At 51.4% G+C, this 22,506-nt stretch overlaps 1 protein-coding gene across 1 annotated transcript; it reads left to right on the top strand.

The window, feature by feature from the left end:
- The first annotated feature begins 479 nt into the window (after positions 1 to 479).
- On the top strand, positions 480 to 22,139 carry TRIM25 (tripartite motif containing 25). Its single transcript, XM_059906985.1, has 9 exons — positions 480 to 1,137; positions 5,332 to 5,427; positions 8,719 to 8,952; positions 11,155 to 11,326; positions 12,832 to 12,897; positions 15,115 to 15,141; positions 15,466 to 15,549; positions 15,628 to 15,726; positions 17,209 to 22,139. The coding sequence occupies exons 1-9, from the start codon at positions 541 to 543 to the stop codon at positions 17,733 to 17,735; spliced, it is 1,902 nt and encodes a 633-aa protein (XP_059762968.1). The 5' UTR covers positions 480 to 540; the 3' UTR covers positions 17,736 to 22,139.
- Positions 22,140 to 22,506: the final 367 nt, after the last annotated feature.

Below are 22,506 nucleotides of genomic sequence, written 5' to 3'. Positions count from 1 at the left end.
GAAAGGAAGGATCAAAAAAAAAAAAAAAAAGGTAGTCAGTCGTTTACTGCTCCTGCAGTTATTTTTTTAAAACCCCTGTCCTGCTAGGACAGCCGTGCTCGCGGGGGCGGGGGGACAACTCCTGCCCGGATGAGTTCTCCGAAGGGAGGGGCCCGCTGCAGGGGCTTCTGTGCAGTAGGCCCCTCACTCCCGGCATCCGGGGTTCATCACGCGAGGCGTCAGTTTCCTCATCCGCAGAGTGGCCGCAAGAACCCGCTGGTGGTCCAGAGGCTCGTCTGAAACCCCGAGCCCAGCGCCCCGCACCCAACCCCCGGAAACCACCGGGATACGAATGTCGCAACTCGCACCTCATCAACCCCGGGGGCCCCGCGCGGCCCGCCCCACCCCCCGCGCTCCCCGCCCGCCCCACGTGACTTCCCGAAAGGGCCGGGGACCGCCCCTCGCGCCGCTCAGTTTCGTTTCCTTGGTGGCTTCCGGGCGGTAGTGCAGCAGACGCGGCAGCGGCTCCAGCGCGTCCCGTCGGGTCCCCCCAGGAGCGCCATGGCGGAGCTGTGCCCCCTGGCCGAGGAGCTGTCGTGCTCCATCTGCCTGGAGCCCTTCAAGGAGCCGGTCACCACGCCCTGCGGCCACAACTTCTGCGGGTCGTGCCTGGACCAGACGTGGGCCGTCCAGGACCCGCCGTACCTGTGCCCGCAGTGCCGCACCGGCTTCCAGACGCGGCCACAGCTGCACAAGAACACGGTGTTGTGTGCGGTGGTGGAGCAGTTCCTGCAGGCCGAGCAGGCCCGTCCCGAGCTCCCCGACGACTGGACGCCGCCCACCCGGGCCGCCGCCCCCAGCCCGGCCGGCCAGGTGGCTTGCGACCACTGCCTGCAGGCGACCGCCGTCAAGACGTGCCTGGTGTGCATGGCCTCCTTCTGCCAGGAGCACCTGCGGCCGCATCTCGACAGCCCCGCCTTCCGGGACCACCCGCTGCAGCCGCCCATCCGTGAGCTGATGCGCCGCAAGTGCCCCCAGCACAACCGGCTGCGGGACTTCTTCTGCCCTGAGCACGGCGAGTGCATCTGCCACATCTGCGTGGTGGAGCACAAGACCTGCTCGCCTGCGCCCCTGAGTCAGGCCAGCGCTGACCTGGAGGTAGGGGTTGGCGGGCGAGGGCCCAGAGGGGCAGCCGGGGCCTGCTGGGTTGTGCAGTGGGCACCACTGTGGGCATCTTGACCTACTTGGATCACCTGGGTGCGGGGCAATGGGCCTTGCTGGGCCTGAGATCAGGGCAGGGGCATCCCCAGTGTCCAGGTAGAAAGGGGCTGGGAGAACATACAGCCCTCCTGGATCATTCCTGGTCCACCTTCTCTGCCCCGACCCCTCTCACCCATTATACAGAGGGACGTTGCTTGCCTTGAGGCTAGCACTTGTCTGACATGTTTAGTACAGGGTTTTGAACATCAAATATGAGCGCTAGAGGTTACCTCTGTTGTCCCAATAAATCCGGGTAGCACCCAGGAGGTGGGTATAATTAGTTATTTACAGCTGAGGAAATGGAGGTTCAGAGAAGTTAATTTAACGTGAGCTAACCCAAGTGGCCAAGTGGGCATTGGGCCCCCAGCTGGTCTGACTCCACATTTGCTGTTTCTCCCTATGGACCAGCCTCAAAGCCAAGTCCGCAGAGTTCAGAGCATAGGACATTCCTGAGGTCATGTGAGAAAAAGCCTTTGGTGAGCCAGAGACTTCCAGTGACCAGGGAGGATGGTTATGGGTGGGAGGGTGGGCAGAGTCCCAGGAATCCCTGGATAGGATGCCGAGCCACGCTCCTGCACCACAGCGCCCTATATACTTCCTGTGCCACTTTAAAGCACAGGACTGGTCCTCATCAGTAAAGTGAGGAGGTGGGACCGGGTGGATTCATTCCTAAGGGGCCTTCTGGGTCTGTGATGATTTCAGTGGTTTGGGGATCGTAATTTCCCCCTGTGGACTCGAGGCAGAGGCTGAAAAGGTGTAGTCTAACTACTTTTCATTGTATCAGTCTGCGCTCCAGAGTGAAGCCTGATTTCCTTTCACTCTCGCAGCGCTGTCAGGGAGAACAAGGGCTGTCCTCGTGTGATCAGAGGAGACGTGAGGCCTGTGGGAGGTTTGCAGTGGCGCCAGGGCCAGGGTGCAGGCTTTGCTCCCGTCCGGACACGGCTCCTCCCTGGCCTGGTCTGCTTCTCCAGTCTGAGCTGGGTTTCTGTGTACTTCCTCCCTGAGTCCCAGAAGTCAGACGTCAGGCAGTGCCTGACAGTTGACTTTGGGGGTACCACCATCTCAGGCCCAGCCTACCTGGGCCTCTACCTGTTGCAGGAAAGGACCTGCCTGGCCTTCGAAGGCTGGAGCCCTGCGCTGCCTTGCATCCGCTGTGGTTCAGGGCAAGTCACCGAGTTCTTTGAACCTCAACTTCATCCGTAAAATGGGATTAATAGCATTCCCTCCCCACCTCCAAGGGTGACCAGGAGGCTCCGGAGGGATGAACTGTGTGGGAAGTGCCTCATAGGCGGGCCCCAGGGTCAGGCTGGTTGACACGGGCTCCGACCAGAGCTGGATGTTGAGATCTGCGTTTGAATTCTGGCTCTGCTTCCTAGCTAGGAACTCAAAAAAAGGACACAATAATAGTACCTATCTCAGAAGGTTATTGGGAGGATTAAATGAGGTGTTTCATAAATGGCGTTTTACAGTTCGCTAATGCTCCATAGAACTGCCACTATCATTTCTGTTACTCAGAAATTCCCTGAGGAGAGTTTGCTGCATAGAGGGTGTTAGGCTGCCCAGATCTTCATTGCCTCAGGATGCATGGTTCTGAGGACTAGGGCAGCCTGGCTCCTATCGAAAGACCCTTCTAGAAGTTCTTCCCAGGAGGTAGAAGGACCCATTTCCCCCTGGTCTGGAGCCCCAGCTCCCTCTCAGCCTCCAGGGCCTGGAGCTGGAGTCTGCGCCCAGATTATTTGTATGCCATACACACTTGGCTTTTTAATCCTTTTAACAAGGCTTTCCTGCCATCTCTCCCCTACCCCTCGTTGTCCTGGCTTGCTGAGTCCTTTAACCTGTCTCCTTTTCCAGCCCTGCTGCTGGTCAGCACTGGTGGCAGAGCCAGCCCAGCTTGGCTCGGTCACTGGTGTGGGGCGGACTCAGGACTCTGGTGCCTCCCCCGTGGAGGACCCAAGTCCCCAGTCTGTGAAGGGATCCTCAGAACTTCGAAAAGTTCTCTACCCTTGATTAGGGGATTGTCGCTGCTGTCAAAGTCCTTGGGTGGCTTTCCTTTCGTCATCTATAGCCCTGTGGGCCCCTCTCTACCATCAGGGGACTGTTGTATGCATTTGATTAATGGTGGGTAAAATCTTTCAAAATACAGGGTTCAGGGGTGTACTACTAAGCGTGAGTCTTGGAGGTGAAACATTTGGCAGCCCCCAGGTATTCTGAGGTCTCTTCCAGCTCTGAGACCTGTGAGGCCAGATCTGCCCGGGCCTGGCCTTCTGCCTTTGGCCCACAGTTCATCTTGGCCACTGTTAGAGACCAGGTCAAAGGGCATTGTCACAGAGGTCACATCTGAAACACTATCAATGACTTGGGCTTTTGGGGTTGAGTTAGTGTGGCCTTGGTCTCTGCTTCTAGCCTTTACATGTGACTGTCTCTGGGTTGTTCAAATCCAGAGTCAAGGTCACTGGTGGAGTGGGAGAGGCAGGGAAGAGGAAGGGAGGGCCAGAGTATTGTTGAGCCAGTTAGTTAGGGGACATACATTTTTTTCTAGAATTTTCCTATGTGCTCAGTTTGGACACAAGTCTGTAATTGTAACACCAGGATCTTGTAACACTAGTTAATAGCGATGTGACCTAGGGCAAGCCACTTAATTACTCTGTGCTTCAGTGACCTCATCTGTAAAGGGCGGATAACCCTCTACCTCCTAGTGTTGTTTTTAGCTTTACATAGTTAATACATGGAAAGCACTAGAACAATGCCTGGCTTGGAGTAAGTGCATCATAAACACTAGCTGCCATTATGGTGGTGGTGGTGGTGATTTTCCTACCCATTTCTATGCCCCAGCATTTCACCTGAGTAGGGTGAAATTGGATATTGATTATGAAAATTTATGGCAATACTAAGAGGCCTTGGGTGATATTAGCTTCCACTGTGCATAATTAGCCTTTGTATCTGAAGGCTAGGTGCCTAGCAATTCTGAATCACCTTAGTTCAATTTCAGGGACTGAACTGTCGATGGCTGGTTTACTGCTGGTTCGTCCCTATTCCTAAGGTTTAGCCCTTGGAGGTCCCTGCCTGTGGGGCTTGTCAAGTGAGCCTTGGACTCTGATATTTGTCCACCTGCCTCTCCGAGGCTGACAGAGGCCCTCCCAGCTGTCTTCCGGAACTGGCAGATGGCTCTGGGAGAACAACCCCCGATGCCAGCCTTATCTCTCTGGGTTTCCTTCTTCTGGATCTTAATTACATAATCCTTCCCTGCTTTCTTAGCTCCCCATTGGTTTTTAGTAGATCCCTCTCCCCCAATATTTTGTCTCCTTTTCTGGTTGTTTGCAGTGGGAGGCTTGGTTTGAACAACCCCGTCTGCCACTTATTGAAGCAGCTGTCCCAGCTCGTTCTGTCTGTGTGAGCTTGACCACCTTGCTGTCCTCTTTGCCTCAGTTTCATCATCTATAAAATGGGTGCTAGTGAAGAAGCTCATAATAATCCAAGCTGAAATTTACTAAGGCCATTTGTCCTGACTAAGATCCAGGCACTATGCTGAGGACTTACACTGCTTCAGTTAATTCTCCTACTAGCCCCGCGGGGTGGGAACAGTTGCGTTGATATCTATTTCGTGGCCAAAGAAACAAGTGAGAGACAGTTGGAGAGCTGGGTATTGAGTCTGGTCTGTCTGGCTCCAAATCCTATCCTTGTAACTTCTTTACTGTCCAGTTACCCTGAAAGGATGAAGGGAGGCAGTAAATATGAGAATGCTTCAAAAAGCTACAAGCAGGGACTTCCCTGGTGGTCCAGTGGTTAAGACTTCACCTTTCAGTACAGAGGGTGTGGGTTTGATCCCTGGTCAGGGAGCTAAGATCCCACATGCCTCGTGGCCAAAAAACCAAAACATAAAACAGAAGCAATATTGTAACAAATTCAATAAAGACTTGAAAAATGGTCCACATCAAAAAAAGAAAAAAAACTTAATAAAAAAATAGCTACAAGCAGGTGAGACTTGGGGTGGTGGAAACACCTGTGGGATAGACTTGAGGGCAGTCACTGGTGTTGGGTGCTTGGTGGGGGGCTGGATGGGGTGTTTTCTCACTCGGTTTGTTTTCTCCGCAGAACAAGTTGAGGCATAAACTGACTGTCACGTACAGTCAGATCAACGGGGCGTCGAGAGCACTGGAGGACGTGAGAGCCAGGCAGCAGGACGTGCGGGTGAGAGACAGGGCTCCCCGCCACCAGCCTGGCCCTGGAGCCTCCCTCCGCCTCTGGGGAGGACAAGGCTCGTGTCAGGTTCACTCACAGTGTCAGAATTCAACTTCAACCGTGCAAAACATGCAAAAAGCTATGTGCCCAGAGAGATGCTTCACAGACTCAAAGCCTACCTACAAGCCCAACCATTAAAAATTAGGGTTAAAATATAGTGATATAAAAAATGGTTTAAGGGGGAGAAAAACAGGAAGTAAAAGTTGCATCTATTTATTTTTAAAAAGTGTATTCGTTTCTAGGGCGACTGTAACAAGTTACTGCAGACTTGGCTTACAACAACAGAAATGTGGTCTCCCACAGTTCTGGAGGCCAGAAGTTCAAATTCAAAGTGTCGACAGGGCCACACTCTTTCCGAAGGTTCTGGGGAAGAATCCTTCCTTGCCTCTTCCAGCCTCTCATGGCTCAGGCATTCCTTGGCTTGTGGCTGCATCACTCCAGTCTCTGCCCCTATCTTCACATGGTCTCCTCCGTCTTCTCTTTTGTCTCTAATAAGGACACTTGCTATTGGACTTAGAGCTCACCTTTGTAATCCAGGATGATCTCATCTCAAGATTTCTACCCTAATTACATCTGCAAAGACTCATTTTCTAAGTTCTGAAACATGGACATATCTTTTGGGGGGCTGCCATTCAACCCATTACAGGAAGTATAGGAAAAAAGACTGGAAGGAAATATAGTAAAGGAATAGTACTGCAAGTGTTGGAGTGGTAGAATTAGGGATACTTTTTTCCCTCTAGTTTTTTTACAGTTTTTATAAGGTTACAGTGTTTTTATATTGAAAGAAGATTTGATTTTTAAGCATCCTGGTCTGGAGCTGCAGCATTCAGTTTTATTGCCACAGCTGTGGCTTAATTAGATGAAATCTGGGTTAGAATACTAGCCTGTGTTGGCAGATCTCTGAGCCTTAGTTTTGAAGCAATCACAACTTCTTTCCAAAGGTGAGTTATGAGGCTTAAATGAAAGGATGCACATGAAAATACCTGTATCAGTTGGGGGGCAGGCTAAACTGCTGTAACAGAGATACCCCTCAAAATCAGAGGTTTAACTAAGATAGCCGTTTATTTTGCTCCCTGTGACGGTTCAGGTGAGCAACCCAGGCTAGTGGGACCTGAGCAACCCAGGCTAGTGGGATGGCTCTGCTCCATGTGATCCTTCAGAGTTCAGGATCTTTCCTTTTTATTGCCCTTCCTCATCTCTTTGGTTGCAGCTGGGTCACCATTACATCTTTGCTCTAGCCTGTGAGAAGGGGGACAGGGAAGGAGAGTGTTGCCATTATCACTTTCGCTCCTGTCGTGAGCAGCTTAGTCACATGACCAAGCCCAGCTGCAGGGGATGCTGGGAAATGTAGTCTGTGGCTGGGCAGCCACGTGCCGGTCTAAACTCCAGGGGTGTTCTCTTAGTGACGGGAGCAGAAGGAGGATGAATCCTCGGGGACATTGGTAGTCACACTGGAGGTGGCAGGGTAAAGTGTTGGTTAAAGAAATAATTGAATTCCCGGGACTTCCCTGGTGGTCCAGTGGTCAAGACTCCGTGCTTCCACTGCAGGGGGGCATGGGTTCAATCCCCAGTCGGGGAACTAAGATCCCATATGCCGCGCAGCGTGGCCAAAAAAGAAAGAAATAATTGAATTCCAATCTTCCTGTCCCTCTTATGTGTGTTTCTGTTTGTCACGTTTGATTCTGAGCTATTGAGGTTTCCCAACATGTAAAGCGAAACTGCAGCTTCTAGAGCAGTGCTGTCCGCTAGAGATACAAAGTGAGCCTTATACTGTATATAACTCTAATTTGAATAACACATGAAATTAATTTGAATAATATATTTTATTTAACCCAGTATATCCAAAATATTATTTTAATCAGTATAAAGTATTAATGAGATATTTCAAATTCCTCTTATTTTACACTTATAGCACATCTTAACTTGGACTAGCCATAGTTCAAGTGCTCTGTAGCTACATGTAGCAAGTAGCTATGGTATTGGATAGTGTAGTTCTAGAGGAAATTTTCTAGAGCAGCTTCATACCCTTTAAAAAATTACTCATGGGGCTTCCCTGGTGGCGCAGTGGTTGGGAGTCTGCCTGCCAATGCAGGGGACACGGGTTGGAGCCCTGGTCTGGGAAGATCCCACATGCCGCGGAGCAACTAGGCCCGTGAGCCACAGCTACTGAGCCTGCGCTTCTGGAGCCTGTGCTCCGCAACAAGAGAGGCCGCGATAGTGAGAGGCCCGCGCACCGCGATGAGGAGTGGCCCCTGCTTGCCACAACTAGAGAAAGCACTCGCACAGAAACGAAGACCCAACATAGCCAAATTAAATAAATTAATTAAAAAAAAAAAACTACTCTTTAAAAAAAAAAAAATTACTCATGAACTGCTTTCCAGCTTAAGAAATAAAATATTGCCACGGAAGATGAAGCCCCTGCTTTGCTTCTCCCTTTTTATATCCCCCTTCCTCTCTTCCAAAAGTAACCACTATCCTGAATTTATCCATTCCCATGTGTTTCTTTATACTTTTAATATGTATGTATGTATTCCTTTGGCAATAAATACTACCATTCTGTTTGTTTCTAACCTTTATGTAAGGAGCATCATACTGTATGTCTTCTTCTACAAGTTGTTTTTCCCTTATTACTGTTTAATATTCCATCCTGTGAATAATTTTCCGTCTTCTATTGATAGACATTCAGGTTGTTTCCAGGGTTTTGCTAATTCAAACAGTGCTGCTTAGAGCATTCTTGTGTGTCTCTTGGGCAGGTTCTGAGATTTTTTTCTTTCTTTATTTACTTGGTTGCATGGGGTCTTAGTGGCGGCAGGTGGGCTCCTTAGTTGCGGCTCCAGGACCCCTTAGTTGTGGCTCGCCAGCTCCTTAGTTGCGGCACGTGGGCTCCTTACTTGCGGTTCACGGGCTCCTTAGTGGTGGCATGCGAACTCTTAGTTTCAGCATGCATGTGGGATCTAGTTCCCTGACCAGGGATTGAACGCCGGCCCCCTGCATTGGGAGTGCGGAGTCTTATCCATTGCGCCACCAGGGAAGTCCCCAGATTTTTTCTAGAGTATATTCCTAGACTGAGTTGCTGGGTCAAAGGGTATGAGCACCTTCAAATACACCAGATCTTGCTCTCCAAAGTGGTTGCGTCTGTTTGTATTCCCATGAAGTATAGGTAAGAGTTCCTGGCGCTCCATGTCTCAGGCTTAGCTTTTTTGCCAGTCTGATGGATGCCCTCTTGTTTTGGCTTCTCAGGAGGTTGCACACAGGAAGATGGACCAGCTGAGACAAGAATACCTGGAAATGAAGGCTCTCATTGATGCCTCAGAGGCCAGCTCCACACGAAAGATAAAGGAAGAGGAGAAGAGGGTCAACAGCAAGTTCGACAGCATTTATCAGGTTCTCCTCAAGAAGAAGAGTGAGATCCAGACCCTGAAGGAGGAGATTGAACTTGCCCTGACTAAGGGGGACGAGTATGAGTTTCTGGAGGTGGGTCAAGATGAGGACATTGAATACGCTTTCTGCCTAGCGTCATGATGTTGACTGTAGGTGCATTGGGGCCCTCGAGGAGTTGAGGCTGTATGAGGTCATGGGAAGCATCCCTGAGACACATGCTGTGTTAGTTTTCTACATTTCATGACAACTTACCACAAGCTGAGTGGCTTAGAAGAACCACTGTTATCTGTTATCTCACACTTCTGTGGCTCAGGGCATGGCTGAGGTCTCACCAGGCTACATTCCTTTTGGAGCTCAAGGTTGTCTTCCAAGCTCACATTCTTTTTTTTTTTTATTTTTATTTATTTATTTTTTTTTAATGTCTGAAACATTTATATTAACACCAAGCTCACATTCTTGTTGGCAGAACTCAGTCCCCTGTGGTGCAGGACTGGGGTCCCCATGTCCTTGTTGGCTGTCAGCAGGAGCCACCCGCAGTTCCTAGAGGCTGCTGTGATTCCTCGCTGTGTGGCCCTCTTTCGAGTTGGCAGCCGGCTTCCTCAAAACCACCAGAGAATTTCTCCCTCCAGGAAAGCCCCGTTTTTCTTTTAAGGACTTTTACCTGATTAAGTGAGGCCCACCTGGGAGAATCATCTTTTTGATTAACTCAAAACCAACAAATTTGGGATCTTCATTACATCTGCAGTATTCCTTCAGTTTTTCCATGTAATGTAACCTAACCATGGAGTAATATCCTTTCATACTCAGAGTCATGCTCATACTCAGGAGGAGAGGATGTATAGGATGTGTACCCGGGGCAGGCGGGAGTCTTGGGGGCCATCTTAGCATACTGCCTACTGCATAGGCCTCCACCGCTTCGCTCCATCCCGCCTCTGCACGGCCCCTGGAAGTGTCTCTCTAAAGCACAGGCACCCCTCCCCGCCCTTTCTGATTTCACATTCCCACAGGGCCTTGGTGACCAGCCTGCCTTTGCCAGCAGCCTCATCTCTTGCCAGCCACCCCCTGCCCATGCCCTGTGCTCTAACCACAGCAGAGCACTCGTCAGATGCACCGGGCATTGGGAGGGAAGGCCATGGCTGGCCTCTGCCTAGTAAACCCTGTCCTTTGTTCAGGGCAACCCCAGTTCCCCCATCTTCCTCGGATCCCGTTATTCTGCCATTGCTGGCGATCCGGAGCATGTTACCTGCCTCTGCTCTTGCCCTCGACAACGTTGTTTTAGATGTGCTTGTTTTCATGTCTGTTTAAAAGGCTGTCAGGGGACTTCCCTGGCAGTCCAGTGGTTAAGACTCTGTGCTCCCAATGCAGGGGGGTGTGGGTTCAATCCCTGGTCAGGGAACTAAGATCCCGCATGCGCACAGCGTGGCCAAAGAAAAAGAAAAAAAAAAAAAAAAGCTGTCAGCTCTTTTCGGGCGGGGCCCTTCATCCTCCTAGCATGTCCCGTGCACGGCAGAGTGTCTGGCACGCGGCAGATGTTCTGGGGAGGCCCATTGATTGGGTGACGTGCTGCTGTGACCTGTCAAAGGCCCAGATTCCACGTTCAGGTCCTGAGGAGGGACAGGAGTGCCTGGCAACCTTCTCTTCTCTGTTCAGGATCTTCTAGCCACACCTAGGCTGGATGGCATTAGGTTTCGTCGCACGTGCTCATTCCTGTTTGTTGACCTGGCTGCCTTGAGCTCTTACAGAAGGATTCTGAGTCCACATCTGGTCCTCTTGATACTGCATGGCATGATTTGGTCTACAGATTTGGAACCTTCTGTAAGATCCTTCTTTTCCGTTGGATATGCGGCTGAGTCCTGCAGCCTTCCAGGCACTCCTGTCTATTTTCAGGACACGTGTTCAGAGCTGGTCCTTGCAGGATGGACATGGTGATGAGTCTCCTGTACTTTTTCAGCCACAGCTGGAGGGGTGGAAAGAGCATTATCCATGGGGGTCAGGAGATCTGGGTCCCAGCTTTGTCCCTGCCACTAATTGGCAGAGGTCCTGGCAAGACACTTGTCATTTTTGACTTCAGCTTTCCCATTTGTAAGGTGAGCGACCTCTGAGGGCCCTTCCAGCTCCAGATCGCTGTGTCTTGAAGTGGCACTTTAACCCCCAGTGACCTCTGGCTCTCATTTGAGAGGCTGATTAGACTTAGTGCCCATGGGCACAGGGAAGCTCCTTCTGGGGTTCATGAGGCCTGAGCCCAGGCCCTGGCTTCACCAGAGCTGCCTGAACTAACCCCCTGGCTTGTTGCAGAAAGCAGCAAAACTGCAAGGAATCACGACGAAGCCAGTCTACGTCCCCAAGGTGGAGCTGAATCACGAGCTGCTAAAAGGTGTCTGTCAGGGCACCTCTGAGCTCAAAAATGAGCTGAAGCAGTACCTCAAACAGCTCCAGGACAAGAAGCCTGAGGAGCTCATCATCCCAGGTAACTATTAGCAACCTCCTGTGCTTTCCACTGGGACCCCTGAAATGGGATGTGTCCCCTCAGTGTTTTGGGGTGGGAGAGAAATCTTGATCTGGAGCATTGGGGCTTGAGTTTCGGGGGTTACAAAACATCTGCCCTCCATCTAGGAGGTAGTGGGGAGTTTTTGCCTCATCCTGAGATTGTAGCTGTCCTTCCTAAAATATTTTTGGGGGCTGGATGTTATGAAGGGTCTTTCTAGATAGGCTTTTTTTGTCTGAGTCTGAGGTTGGCTCAGATGGGTTGAATGGATTCTGGGTTCTCATTGTTATTTGGTAGGGAAATGGCTAGTTGGGGGGTCAGAGAAACGTGGAATTCCTCCTTGATACCCCCTACCCTTCCACTTATATCCAACCCATTGTCAGATTTTGCTTCTTAAATATCTCCTGATTCAGTCAGCTGGTTTCACTGCCGGCCACCACTCACCTGCTCTCCATTGCAATCACCTGTGGCAGCTTCCTAATGAGTCCCTCTGCATCCACTCCTGTTGCAGCTGGAGAGAGCTTTTCAGGATGCAGATCTGATTTCTTGGCACCTTCTCCCCTGCCTCCTGTTCAGAGACTTTCCATTGCTTTTAGATTGCAGACCAGACTCTTGACCCTGGCTGTCAACCCCTGCCTGGTCAGGCCCCGTCTGTCTCGTTAGCCCTGAAGTTACCCCCTCCTCCCATACATCCCTCTACACTCTACAATTCTTCAAATATGTTAAGCTTCCTGCCACAGGGCCTTTGTACATGCTCCCCCACTGCCTAGAGGGCTCAGACTCCAACATCTTCACCAGGTGACTCCTCTCACCCTTCAGAGATCAGTTGAAACATTACATTTCTCAGCAAACCTCCCCTGTTGCCACTCCTGCTCCTCAGACCAGGTTGCCGGGTCCTTATCATCCCTTGGGGCCCTTTGCGCACCTGTCATTTCACTCTTCCTTGCCATTCCCGTGTGTCTCCCCCACCAGACTGTGATCAGTGAGGGCAGGGGCTGGGTCTGTTTTCATCCAACACTCTCCCCAGCGCCTGGCACAGAGGCAAAAGCCATTGATGAATTAGCCCTGCATATTTGTTTTTCTGCTATGTCAGCGATCACTGGTCTGGGGACGGAGGGGTGAGAGAAACCAGAGGGAAAGGAGCTACCACGACATGCCAGGCGTCTTGATCTCACCACCACGAGCGAGGGGAGTCATCCCCATCATACGTCGGAAGAAACCAAAGCTCACAGACGGTTCAGAGGTCATGGAGCTGGGTGCTGGTGGAGGAAAGAGTCCACCCTGGCTACATTTTAAGGCAGAGAAAGGAAGGAACGTACCGAATTTGTCTTTCAGTTATCTTGTTTCTAGTGCTTGTAAACGATCGGATGGGGAAGGTCAGCGGAAATCAACTTTGTAAGCCCTCTCCCCGCCTGCCGACGGCGGGGCTGGCTCCTAGGCTTGGTTTGGAAGAGCCGCATAGACTACCCTCTTCTTCTTTGGCACAGGGGGCCCTGGAGGACATGGCCTGCTGCACATTCCGAAACCCCCATGGCCTGTGAAGAAGAGCCCAAGTAAGTAAAATAACCCCACCTCTGTCCCTGGGGCAGCAGCGACTGTGGCAGGCGGTGCTCGGGCTGAGGTACCAGCAGGCGTCACGGCTCCTTCCAGCGGAGCACAGCCCACCCCAGGCTCCGCGGGGCCCGGGCGCACCTGGAGGCAAGTGCTGCCTGACCCCGCTGAGGGGCGGTGGCGGGGCTGTTGCAGGAGCCCTGCTGGGGCACGCGGGAGGACCGGCCATCAGCACTGGATATTCTGACTGCCTGGAACAGCAAGATGACCGAAGCTGGCTTGTCTTGAGAAATACTTACGATGCCCGAGTTCTGGCATTTGGGGTGACCCCCTGAGCAGAGGCTGAGCCTCACCGTAGCCCAGTGCCGTTCAGCCTCGGGTTGGGATGTGTTTCTGCCATCACAGAGCTCTTCAACCTTTTTTCCGTATTGCCCTCCTTTGCTCTTACCTCTCAGGACCTTTTAGAAATTTTTTTCCTAATCACCCCCATCCATGAAATTTTAATACCACACATATGATATATCTGTTTATACACTGTGCTTTTATACATAAAAAGAACAAGTTTTTTCCATCCTTCTCTCCCCCTCACCTCCTAAGAATCAATTTTTGCTCCCCCTTGGGGGCAAAATCACCCTTGTTGAGATGGGTGGGGCTGGGGTGAAGAATGGTCCTCAGTTTCCTCATCTATCAATTTTGGACCATAATGATGTCCACCTCATGGGATTATTGTGTGAGGTTCACATGGGACACTGATGGTGAAAGCTCTTTAAAGGACAGGCATATATCACCAAACTGTTGGCCAAAAAGTCAGCGAGGACGGAGGAGGGCTGCCCCCCATTGGGTGGTTGGGATGAGAGAACTCCGGGCTGGTTTTTGTTGTTGTTTGCTTGGTGTTAGTGTTTAGTGGTTGTCTGTGGCAGACAAATGTGTGGTACCAGTTCCTGAGTGGAATGGGGTCGGGGACTGGGATGCCTGGGCCAGGTGAGGAGGGGGCCATCAGTGGAGCCTGAAAACGTGGCAGGGCACCTTGTGTGAAGAGGGAGGTGGAAGAGGAGGTGACAAGTACTGTAAACCTGTGTCCTTCTCAAGGCACAGCCCCTGAAAGCCTCCTTCCCGCTGCCCCACTTCATAAGGCCCGCTCTTCACGTGAGTGAGCTGTGGCGGGGCTGAGGCAGGGAAACAGGCAAGGAAAGGGTAGGCTTATCACTGTGGATGAGGCTCCTAGGAATTGCGATGACTGGGGAGGGGGCCCTTTGCCTGAAGCCAACGTCATAGCCCGGGGTCCTGCCAAGATGCTGGTCCAGTGGCAGTGGGCAGGAGAGGAGCAGGGGGGGGGAGACGGGGAGAGTGAGAACGACTCCTGAGAAATACGGCTCTGAAGTGGGAGGAACGGGGAGCCAGTGGGGCATGTGGGACCAGGGAGGGTCTGGTGGGGAGAGAGCAGGGCTGGTCTGGAATGTACAGGATCCTGCAGGCAGGCAGGGATGAGATCCCAAACCCCCCTTGTCATTTCAGCGGTGGGGAAGGTAGCAGAAAGGGAACCTGAAATCTTCTAGCCTGCTCGACCTTGAGCCTCATTTGCAATCCCAGGGGCTTGTAACAGACAGACTTCTGAGCCCCACCCCCAGACTCTCAGTTTTCAGCTGGTCTGGGTGGGTCTGAGAATTTGCATCCCTACAGCTTCCCAGGTGATGCTGCTGCTGGTTTGGGGACCATGCTTTGAGGACGGGTGTTTCAGCTAAACTCAGTTCCCACAGGCACACACTCGGGATACTTTCTAAAGATGATCGTGATACTTGGCAAGCACATTTTTTTGGCTGGCTCCCTATGTGTGTCTTCTTTTGTGTTTGGTTTTGCATTTTTTCTTTTGTGGAGATATGATTTAATCCTACAGTAAAATGCCCAGATCTTAAAAGTACAGTTAGATTAATTTTGACAAATACATACATCTGTGTTACCATTACCCAAATCAGGATAAAGATTTCCATTATTCCAGGAAATTCGTTCGTGCTCCTTATTAGTGAGCCCCTCCCTACCAAAACCATGATTCAGGTTTCTATCACCGTAGATTCATTTGCCTGTTGACCCCTTATATTTTTCAAGTTAAAACATCATAGCTTTATTTGTATGGGTCACATGAGTGCATTGATTGTTATTATGGTGTTTTGAAAGTGTCATTGTGTTTAAAATATGTTAATTCTGAAAATTTTCTTTTTCAGAAGAAGAAAAGAAACCCAAGAAACCTCGTAAGTTACGCATTTCTGCATCTTTTTGTTTCTTGAGTGCCTGAGTGTAGAACTAAATGCCAGCAGGGAAAGCTAAGCCATGGGTTTGGGGGTCTGGGCTCTGTGACTGTGTCCCGTGCTGGCAGCCAGGCCTGGGCTTGGAGGTGGCAAGTGTAAATGCGTAAGACCGCTAGGATGAGTGTTGCCCTGTCTGGACTCGTTTGTGTCGCCCTGGCTGTCCAGGTGTGCGTTTGTGGAAGCAGCTCTTGAGAATCAGCGTGGGAGGGAGTATAGGCCATCAGGTCACTCTGTCATGTCCCCAACTCATGGCGTCTCCTCCCTCAGCCCCAACCATTGCCTCACCCAGCAAGCTTCCCACCTTTGGAGTCCCAGAACATTTAGTGGATCTCAAGCAAACTGGCCAGGAGGGTGAGTTCTGGTGGGCCAGGGGCAGTGGGCTGCCCGCTCTGAGTTTGTTCTGAAAACATCTCTCTGTTCTTCATCCAGCTGAGGCCAAAGTCCCCACCGTACTGCCGACCCCGGTGTCTCTCAAGGCCAAGGTGCTGGAGACCTTCCTAGCCAAGTCCAGGCCTGAGCTCCTGGCGTGTGAGTAGCTGCTGGCTTGCTTACCCTTGCCTCCGTCTAGCTTGGTCAGCCTCTCCCCTAGAGGACCCACTGTGCTCTACTCTGTCACACCCTTACTTGCTCCTGTCCGGCTTCCAGCCCGGAAGTGGTGGGAGTTCCTTCCTCCAGGGCAGCCTAGGGGCCACCCGCCCATAGCTTCACCCACAGAGCGTCCTCCACTTGTGCTCACTTCCACGCAGTGGCCAGAACCTCTCTCTGCAAAGTGCGCTCTGGCCCTCCTTTCCACACAGCCACGGCAGGCTTGCTGGGGGGCAGTGGATGCCTGGTTCTCGGGCCGGCACCCGAGAACCTCCCCCCGCCGCCCCCGATTTGTGGAGCCCCCTGCGCTCTGTGATACAGCCGTGTAAGCAGAGGAAGTGAGTTCTAGGGACTTAGGATCTTAGAGGACATTTTCCCAGGCCATTCATTTTGCCCTGGGGGAGAACCAGTGCAAAGTATCCTTCCCTGAGCCTCCCAGCCAGGGAGTGGCAGATAACCCCTGTCCTGAATTCCCAAGCTAGGGATTGTCCTTCTGTGCCTGCTGTCTCCCACTGGTCCAGGGTTCCCTGTGAGCGGGAGGGGCAGAGATGGGTGTGTCCTGGGGAGGAGGTGGAGGGTGGGGACAGCACTCATCTCTGCTCAGTCTTCGGACCTGCCAGAACTGGCTGGAAGTGTGGCAGGAAGGGCGGGGAGGCCATGCTCGTGTCCCAACCAAGGAGTATATTCAGGTCATTGGTGTGCTCACAGACCTTGATTGGTTCCCCGTTGCAACCGATTAAAGTCTAGACCGCTTAGCTCTCTACTTGTGGCTCCATGTGTCCCTCTCCTCCTGCTGTGGCCTCTGTGCTCCCAGCTGCCCAGCCTTCCCTGGTCCCAGCACCTGTCCACCGTCCTCGTGACTCCGCGTTTGCCTTCACTGTCCCCTCTGCCGAGCATAGCCTTTCTCCCTCCTCTGCTCTCCTCTGTTTAATTCTCCTCCTCTTCCTGTCGCTCAGCTCCAATTCTAGCCCACGTGTGAAGTGTTCCCCCGTGCTCTCCCCACCCTTTACCCGTTGCCCCGTGGCTGTGTCCCTCCAGCAGTGTGCCTGCCCTTTAGCAGAGTGCGGGGCCCATAGCGTTGTCATTACTGACGGGCTTGCCTTGCTTGTGGGAGTGTGAACTCCACGAGGCCAGGCACCATGTCTGGTTCATGGTTGTACATCCTGCATAGAATCTGGCATAAGCCAGGGGCTCAATAAATGGTTTTAGATGGAGGAATAGACAGAGAGATAGGTGACTAATAGATGCACAGACGGCTGGATTGACGGATAGAGAGAGATGGACAAATGTCTGCCTGGCTAGACAGAATGGATGGATGGATGGGTGGATGGATGAAACACATGAGTACATATTACCAGTTAGGGAAAGGATTGAAAGTGAGAGCACTTTGGGCTCCTTGTAACTGACTCGTTGATGCTCCCTTAGATACTGTTAAAGTCATCATGGACTACAACACTGCCCACAGCAAGGTGGTTCTGTCCGAGAACTACACCGTGGCTTCTGTGGCTGACACATGCCACAGCTACCGACAACATCCCCAGAGGTTCACATACTGCTCTCAGGTGCTGGGCCTGCACTGCTACAAGAAGGGGATCCACTACTGGGAGGTGGAGCTGCAGAAGAACAACTTCTGTGGGGTGGGCATCTGCTATGGCAGCATGGAACGGCAGGGCCCTGAGAGCCGGCTCGGCCGCAACAGTGCCTCTTGGTGCGTGGAGTGGTTCAATACCAAGGTCTCTGCCTGGCACAACAACGTGGAGAAAACCCTGCCCTCCACAAAGGCCTCGCGAGTGGGCGTGCTTCTCAACTGCGACCATGGCTTTGTCATCTTCTTCGCCGTGGCTGACAAGGTCCACTTGTTGTATAAGTACAAGGTGGACTTTGCTGAAGCTCTGTACCCGGCCTTCTGGCTGTTCTCCACAGGTGCTACGCTCTCCATCTGCTCCAAGTAGGCAGGCTGTGGGCGCTTGGCCTGACTGCCTGTGCGGTGCCCAAGACTCTAGTGAAGATGCTGTAGGTGGAGCTCTCGGGGAGGTTCCTGAGAGTCCCCAGGGGCTGAAAGGATGGGAGGGGAGCTGGTGAGGGTGGGAGGTTAGGGAGATGGGATAAGAGGATGGGTTTGGCCAGGGAAAGGGATGGGGTGATTGCGTTATGGGTGAGGAAGCCTTTCTGCCTCCTGGTGCCCATCAGGCAGGATGGCCCCCTCCCCTCGTTCTGGTAGATCTCCAGGCTGCTGGGTGGCCGGGTGGGGCTTTGGGGAGTGAAGTCATTAGTGCCGCTCTGCTCTTGGACATAATCTATAGCCACTGTGGGTTCTTCCTTAGGCCTCTGGTGTCCGCCTCTCTGCTGTCTGGAGTAGCCTTCAAATCTTGGAGTTTTGATGATTCTCTATAGAGCTACTTAACTCTAGATTTTTAAAAAAATTCCAAAGTCATTGAATTTCATTATTATTCACCCTCCACTACCTACATGTGGGAGTTGGGGTGAATGCTCAGACTTCTGGTTATTTTCTGTGCTTGAGGGAAGCTACGCACAACAGGTCTTCACCCAGACCAGAGTTTCCCAAAGAAGTATGTCCTTTTCCTCCACTGTTCCCCTTTCTGTCTTGGACCTCAGCACCCCATCCATGGTTTTAAAATGTTTAGTCCAACAGGAACCTTTTCAGTCTAAGATTTCAAACCATAATCTGAATCAGCCTGTTTTGGATTTGTGATTCAGGGTCAAGGTGACCCAGGTCCCATGTGGCTAGAAACCCCTCCCACTCTCATGTATTATGAAAGGCATCTCAGCAGAGATGCCTTGGCTGCAACTACGGAGGCTTCTTCCCCTAGCGCAGGCTTTGGGGCAAGGCTCTTCACCAGGCAAGAGGGACCCTGACCGCGTTCACAGTTGGTGGTTTTGCTCTTATCAGAGCGTCTTGCCTTCTCACTGATCACTCTCCTCAGTGGTAGCCTCCGTTCCCCAGGATTGTGAGATCCTGCACTGGCTGGTGGAGATACCACCGTGGCCAGCACAGTGGAGCGTTCAGCTAAGCCCGCTGTCAGGCAGACAGGCCAGGTGTGGCTACCTCAGGGACCATACTCGGTCACCTGCTGGGCTGACTACCTATGGCCAGAAGGGCCTTCCAGCAGATCCATGGGAAACAGCAACGTTCCTGTTCAACCCAGCGCTGGGCCTTGGGTGAGTCGGAGGCCTAGTCACCGGCCCTAGCCCTTTCTGCTTTCTTCCTCATTTGAGCCAATTCCAGATGTAGGAATTGACCAGGCAAAGGGTCAGGAAGACTTAAGGACCAGGGAGGAAAGAAGGTGCCAGGCTTAAGCACAAGGGGCGATTTTTCCTGCAGTGTTTCTGTGCAGTGAAAATAACCCCAGTCCACTCAGGGCGGGAGTGAATGGATTGCTGGAATTTCCCAAGCTCCTTATATCCTGGCATTGTCAGGATGTAAGTTCTGATCCCCAAAGTGAGAGAAATGTAACCTCTTGTGGTGAAATGTGTCCTGCTCTGGGCTTTGCCAAGAGGAGAGCTGAGGTCAGGCTCCTTGTGGTATGAAAAGGACAATACCACTGGAGACGGGGACCCCAGGCCTTTCCATATGGAGGTTTGACAAGTTAGCACTTCTGGGGCCTTGTGCTGGGCCCCCAGGGCACTCTAGTCAGGCCCAGAGCCCTTGATATTTCTGACAGATGTGTTCATCTGTGTCACCTCCCAACAAGAACTTCCACTTCCTTGGGAGAGAAATCGTCTTTGTAGGGAAGATCCCCCTGCAATAGCTGAAATGTGGTTTTTAAAAGTTTTCTTCCTTTGCTCCTGGGAAGAAAAGTTCTTTGTTGATTCTTCTCTGCTTTTGGAGATGGTCCAAAGCATCTTCATTGATCTCCTGAAACAAAAGCCTTGCTTGAAGCCAGTTTATACTCGGGAAACAGCTGGGTTTAGAGGAGAATGCAGAAGATTAAACCACAGGTCCTGCTTGGGCTCTTCTGCAGAAATGAGGGCAGCCAAGAGGGCTGTTCCCTGATGGTCGATCATCCAGCTCAGGAAAGGGAAGCATGAGCCCCTCTGTTGATGAGAGGCAAGCAGGTAACCCAAGGTGAGCCCTGTGTGGGTTCTTTCCGTGAACTGAGGGGCATTCCAAACCATTCTGTTTCCAGTGGTGAGACTTTACATCCCCTCCCTTGCCTTGCGGGGCCGGTGCCCGACACTAGAGTCCTAGAGTTGGGGGGAATCTTGTGTTCATCTGACTTCCCGTTTTGCAAAGTAAGTCAGATGGGGAGGTATTGGATGACTCCACTCACCGCTCTTGACATCCCATTATGGAGGAGGTGCCTCCTTAGATGCCCCTGGTACCCTGGAGGAAGGGTCAGAACTTCCCAGATAACACAGACATAAAAACACTCTCCCAACCTAGGTATCAGGGGCTGTCTCAGTCACTCTGGCGTGATAAACGAAAAGTCAGGGTCAAGTTTTTGTTATTATTCAAGGGCTGATTGATTGGTTCTCCTGTTATAATTACTCTGAAATGGGTCTGTGATCTATAACTAATACTGATACATTATTTCTTACCTTATTCTGCCCCACCTGTATTGATTTTAAATAATTAGGAGTATTTCAGCTTATATTCTTGAGCTTATATTTTTAAGAGTTGATTCTTTCAGAGATAGTAAGGGCTGTAGACACAGATCTTCTGAAACCCACGAGAAATACCAGGGCCAAGGCTGGCTGACATGCCTTAGAAGCTTTGAATGCAATAAAGCTGTGTGTGGTATTGTTTCACACATTGCAGTGTGTGTAGAAAGTTACTACTTATCTGTCATGCTGGAGTCAGCAAATGAGGTGTCCAAGGGCCTCTGGCTGCCTCCCCCCCCCCAGATGCCTGGGGGCTGAGATTTCAGCAGAACTATAGCCCATTTGAGGCTGCCATGGGTGTGGCAGCGCCTCAGGAAGCTTTCGATGCTGAAATCTCAGCCAGATAAGATGTCCTTCTGGGCTTTGCATCAGGATGGGGGTGGGGAGAAAGGGGAGGGGTATGAATGAAAAGGTAAATAAACCACAATGGGGTAATCAGGGAAACAGTGATGGAAGTGGGAGGGTTCATTGTATGATTCCTTCTGTTGTTGCCTCTGTTTGAAAATTTCTATAATAAAAAGTTTAAAAAATGAAACAAAAACCAGCCAGCAACGGGCCCTGTTCACGGATTTTTATCCTTGTTTGAAGAGAGGTAGGAGTTGTGGTTGGTATGGATTTGAGGTTGTTGAATAATAATTTGACTGGCTCTTGTCTCTTATTCCTGGTGGGGAGATGCTAAATCCTTGGAATTTCCCCAGTAATAGGAGAGTCCTTATTATTCATGAGCCCCTTGGATCACACCTGAATTTATGCTAAGAAGTGAGATGACCCAGGATCGGGGCTGGTCGGCAGAGAGACCAGGCATGAGATGAGAGGGTTGGTCTCATCGAGCCAGCCTCACCCCCAGGAGGGGAGAGGGGCTGGAAATCGAGTTGAAATATGTGGTCAGTGATTCAATCAGTCGTCCCTGATGAAAGCTGGGCACCCCGAAGATCTGAAACAGGAGGGAAGGGGGCAGGGCACAACATTTAAAAGAATGACATAGCCCGAGGACATGACATAAACTGATTAGAAGCAAATGAGTCCAAGCTGGAGGACAAGTCGACTTCCACTAGACCTTGAGCCTCAGTATACACTCTTCTTTTTTTTAAGTGTATTTATTTTATTTATTTTTATTTTTGGCTGCATTGGGTCTTTGTTGCTGCGCGCGGGCTTTCTCTAGTTGCGGCGAGCAGGGGCTACTCTTCATTGCGGTGTGTGGGCTTCTCATTGTGGTGGCTTCTCTTGTTGTGTAGCATGGCCTCTAGGTGCACGGGCTTCATTAGTTGTGGCACGTGGGCTCAGTAGCTGTGGCTTGTGGGCTCTAGAGCACAGGCTCAGTAGTTGTGGCGCACGGGCTTAGTTGCTGCGTGGCATGTGGGATCTTCCTGGACCAGGGCTCGAACCCATGTCCCCTGCATTGGCAGGCGGATTCTTAACCACTGTGCCACCAGGGAAGCCCAGTATACGCTCTTTCTAACACATCAGCAAGCTAAATGACACAGCCACAGGCACCATGACAGTTCCAAGGCCTACCATAAGGATCAAAAAGCGGGTGGTGGCCCAATTCCTCTAAATCCCCACCCCTTCCTGAAATAGCTGGAATACTCCTCCCACTCATTAGCCTATGAAATTACCCACCCCTATAAAAACTGAGAACCCCATACCCTGGGGCTGCTCTCAGCTTCTGAGATGGCCCACACTCTGTCTGTGGAGTGTGTTTCTTTCTAAATAAAGCCACTTCTTACCTATCACTTTGTCTCTCACTGAATTCTTTCTGCAATGAGACATCAAGAACCTGAGCTTCATTAAGTCCTGAAACCAGGTGTGTGATCTCAGTTGGAAGACCGCGGGTTTTGGCCGGGTTTGAGTCCCGGCACATGGGTTCAAGTCCTAATCTGAGGTGCATGGTTTCAGCTCCACTGAACACCCTGATTCCACAGGAGCTCTGGGTTGGTGTCCCTTCTGGACCTCACTCCATGTGTCTCTTCATTTGGGCAGTCTTGATCTGTATCCTTTACAATAAAACTGTAATCATAAGTGTAGCGATTTCCTGAGCTCTGTGAGTTCGAGTAACACTTACACTGAAGCTGGGGGAGGTCGTGTGCTATAGACCAGAGG

Source organism: Balaenoptera ricei, chromosome 20, assembly GCF_028023285.1.
Source record: "Balaenoptera ricei isolate mBalRic1 chromosome 20, mBalRic1.hap2, whole genome shotgun sequence".
Lineage (NCBI taxonomy): Eukaryota > Metazoa > Chordata > Mammalia > Artiodactyla > Balaenopteridae > Balaenoptera > Balaenoptera ricei.
Note: the sequence above shows the minus strand (reverse complement) of the source record. Positions and strands in the feature narration are given on the sequence as shown.

Excerpts from the sequence above, each read along its gene's own strand:
- TRIM25 (XM_059906985.1), top strand. The coding sequence starts at position 541 with ATGGCGGAGCTGTGCCCCCTGGCCGAGGAGCTGTCGTGCTCCATCTGC. Across the intron at positions 12,898-15,114 it reads GCCTGTGAAGAAGAGCCCAA|AAGAAGAAAAGAAACCCAAG; the intron begins GTAAGTAAAATA and ends TTTCTTTTTCAG. Across the intron at positions 15,727-17,208 it reads CAGGCCTGAGCTCCTGGCGT|ATACTGTTAAAGTCATCATG; the intron begins GTGAGTAGCTGC and ends ATGCTCCCTTAG.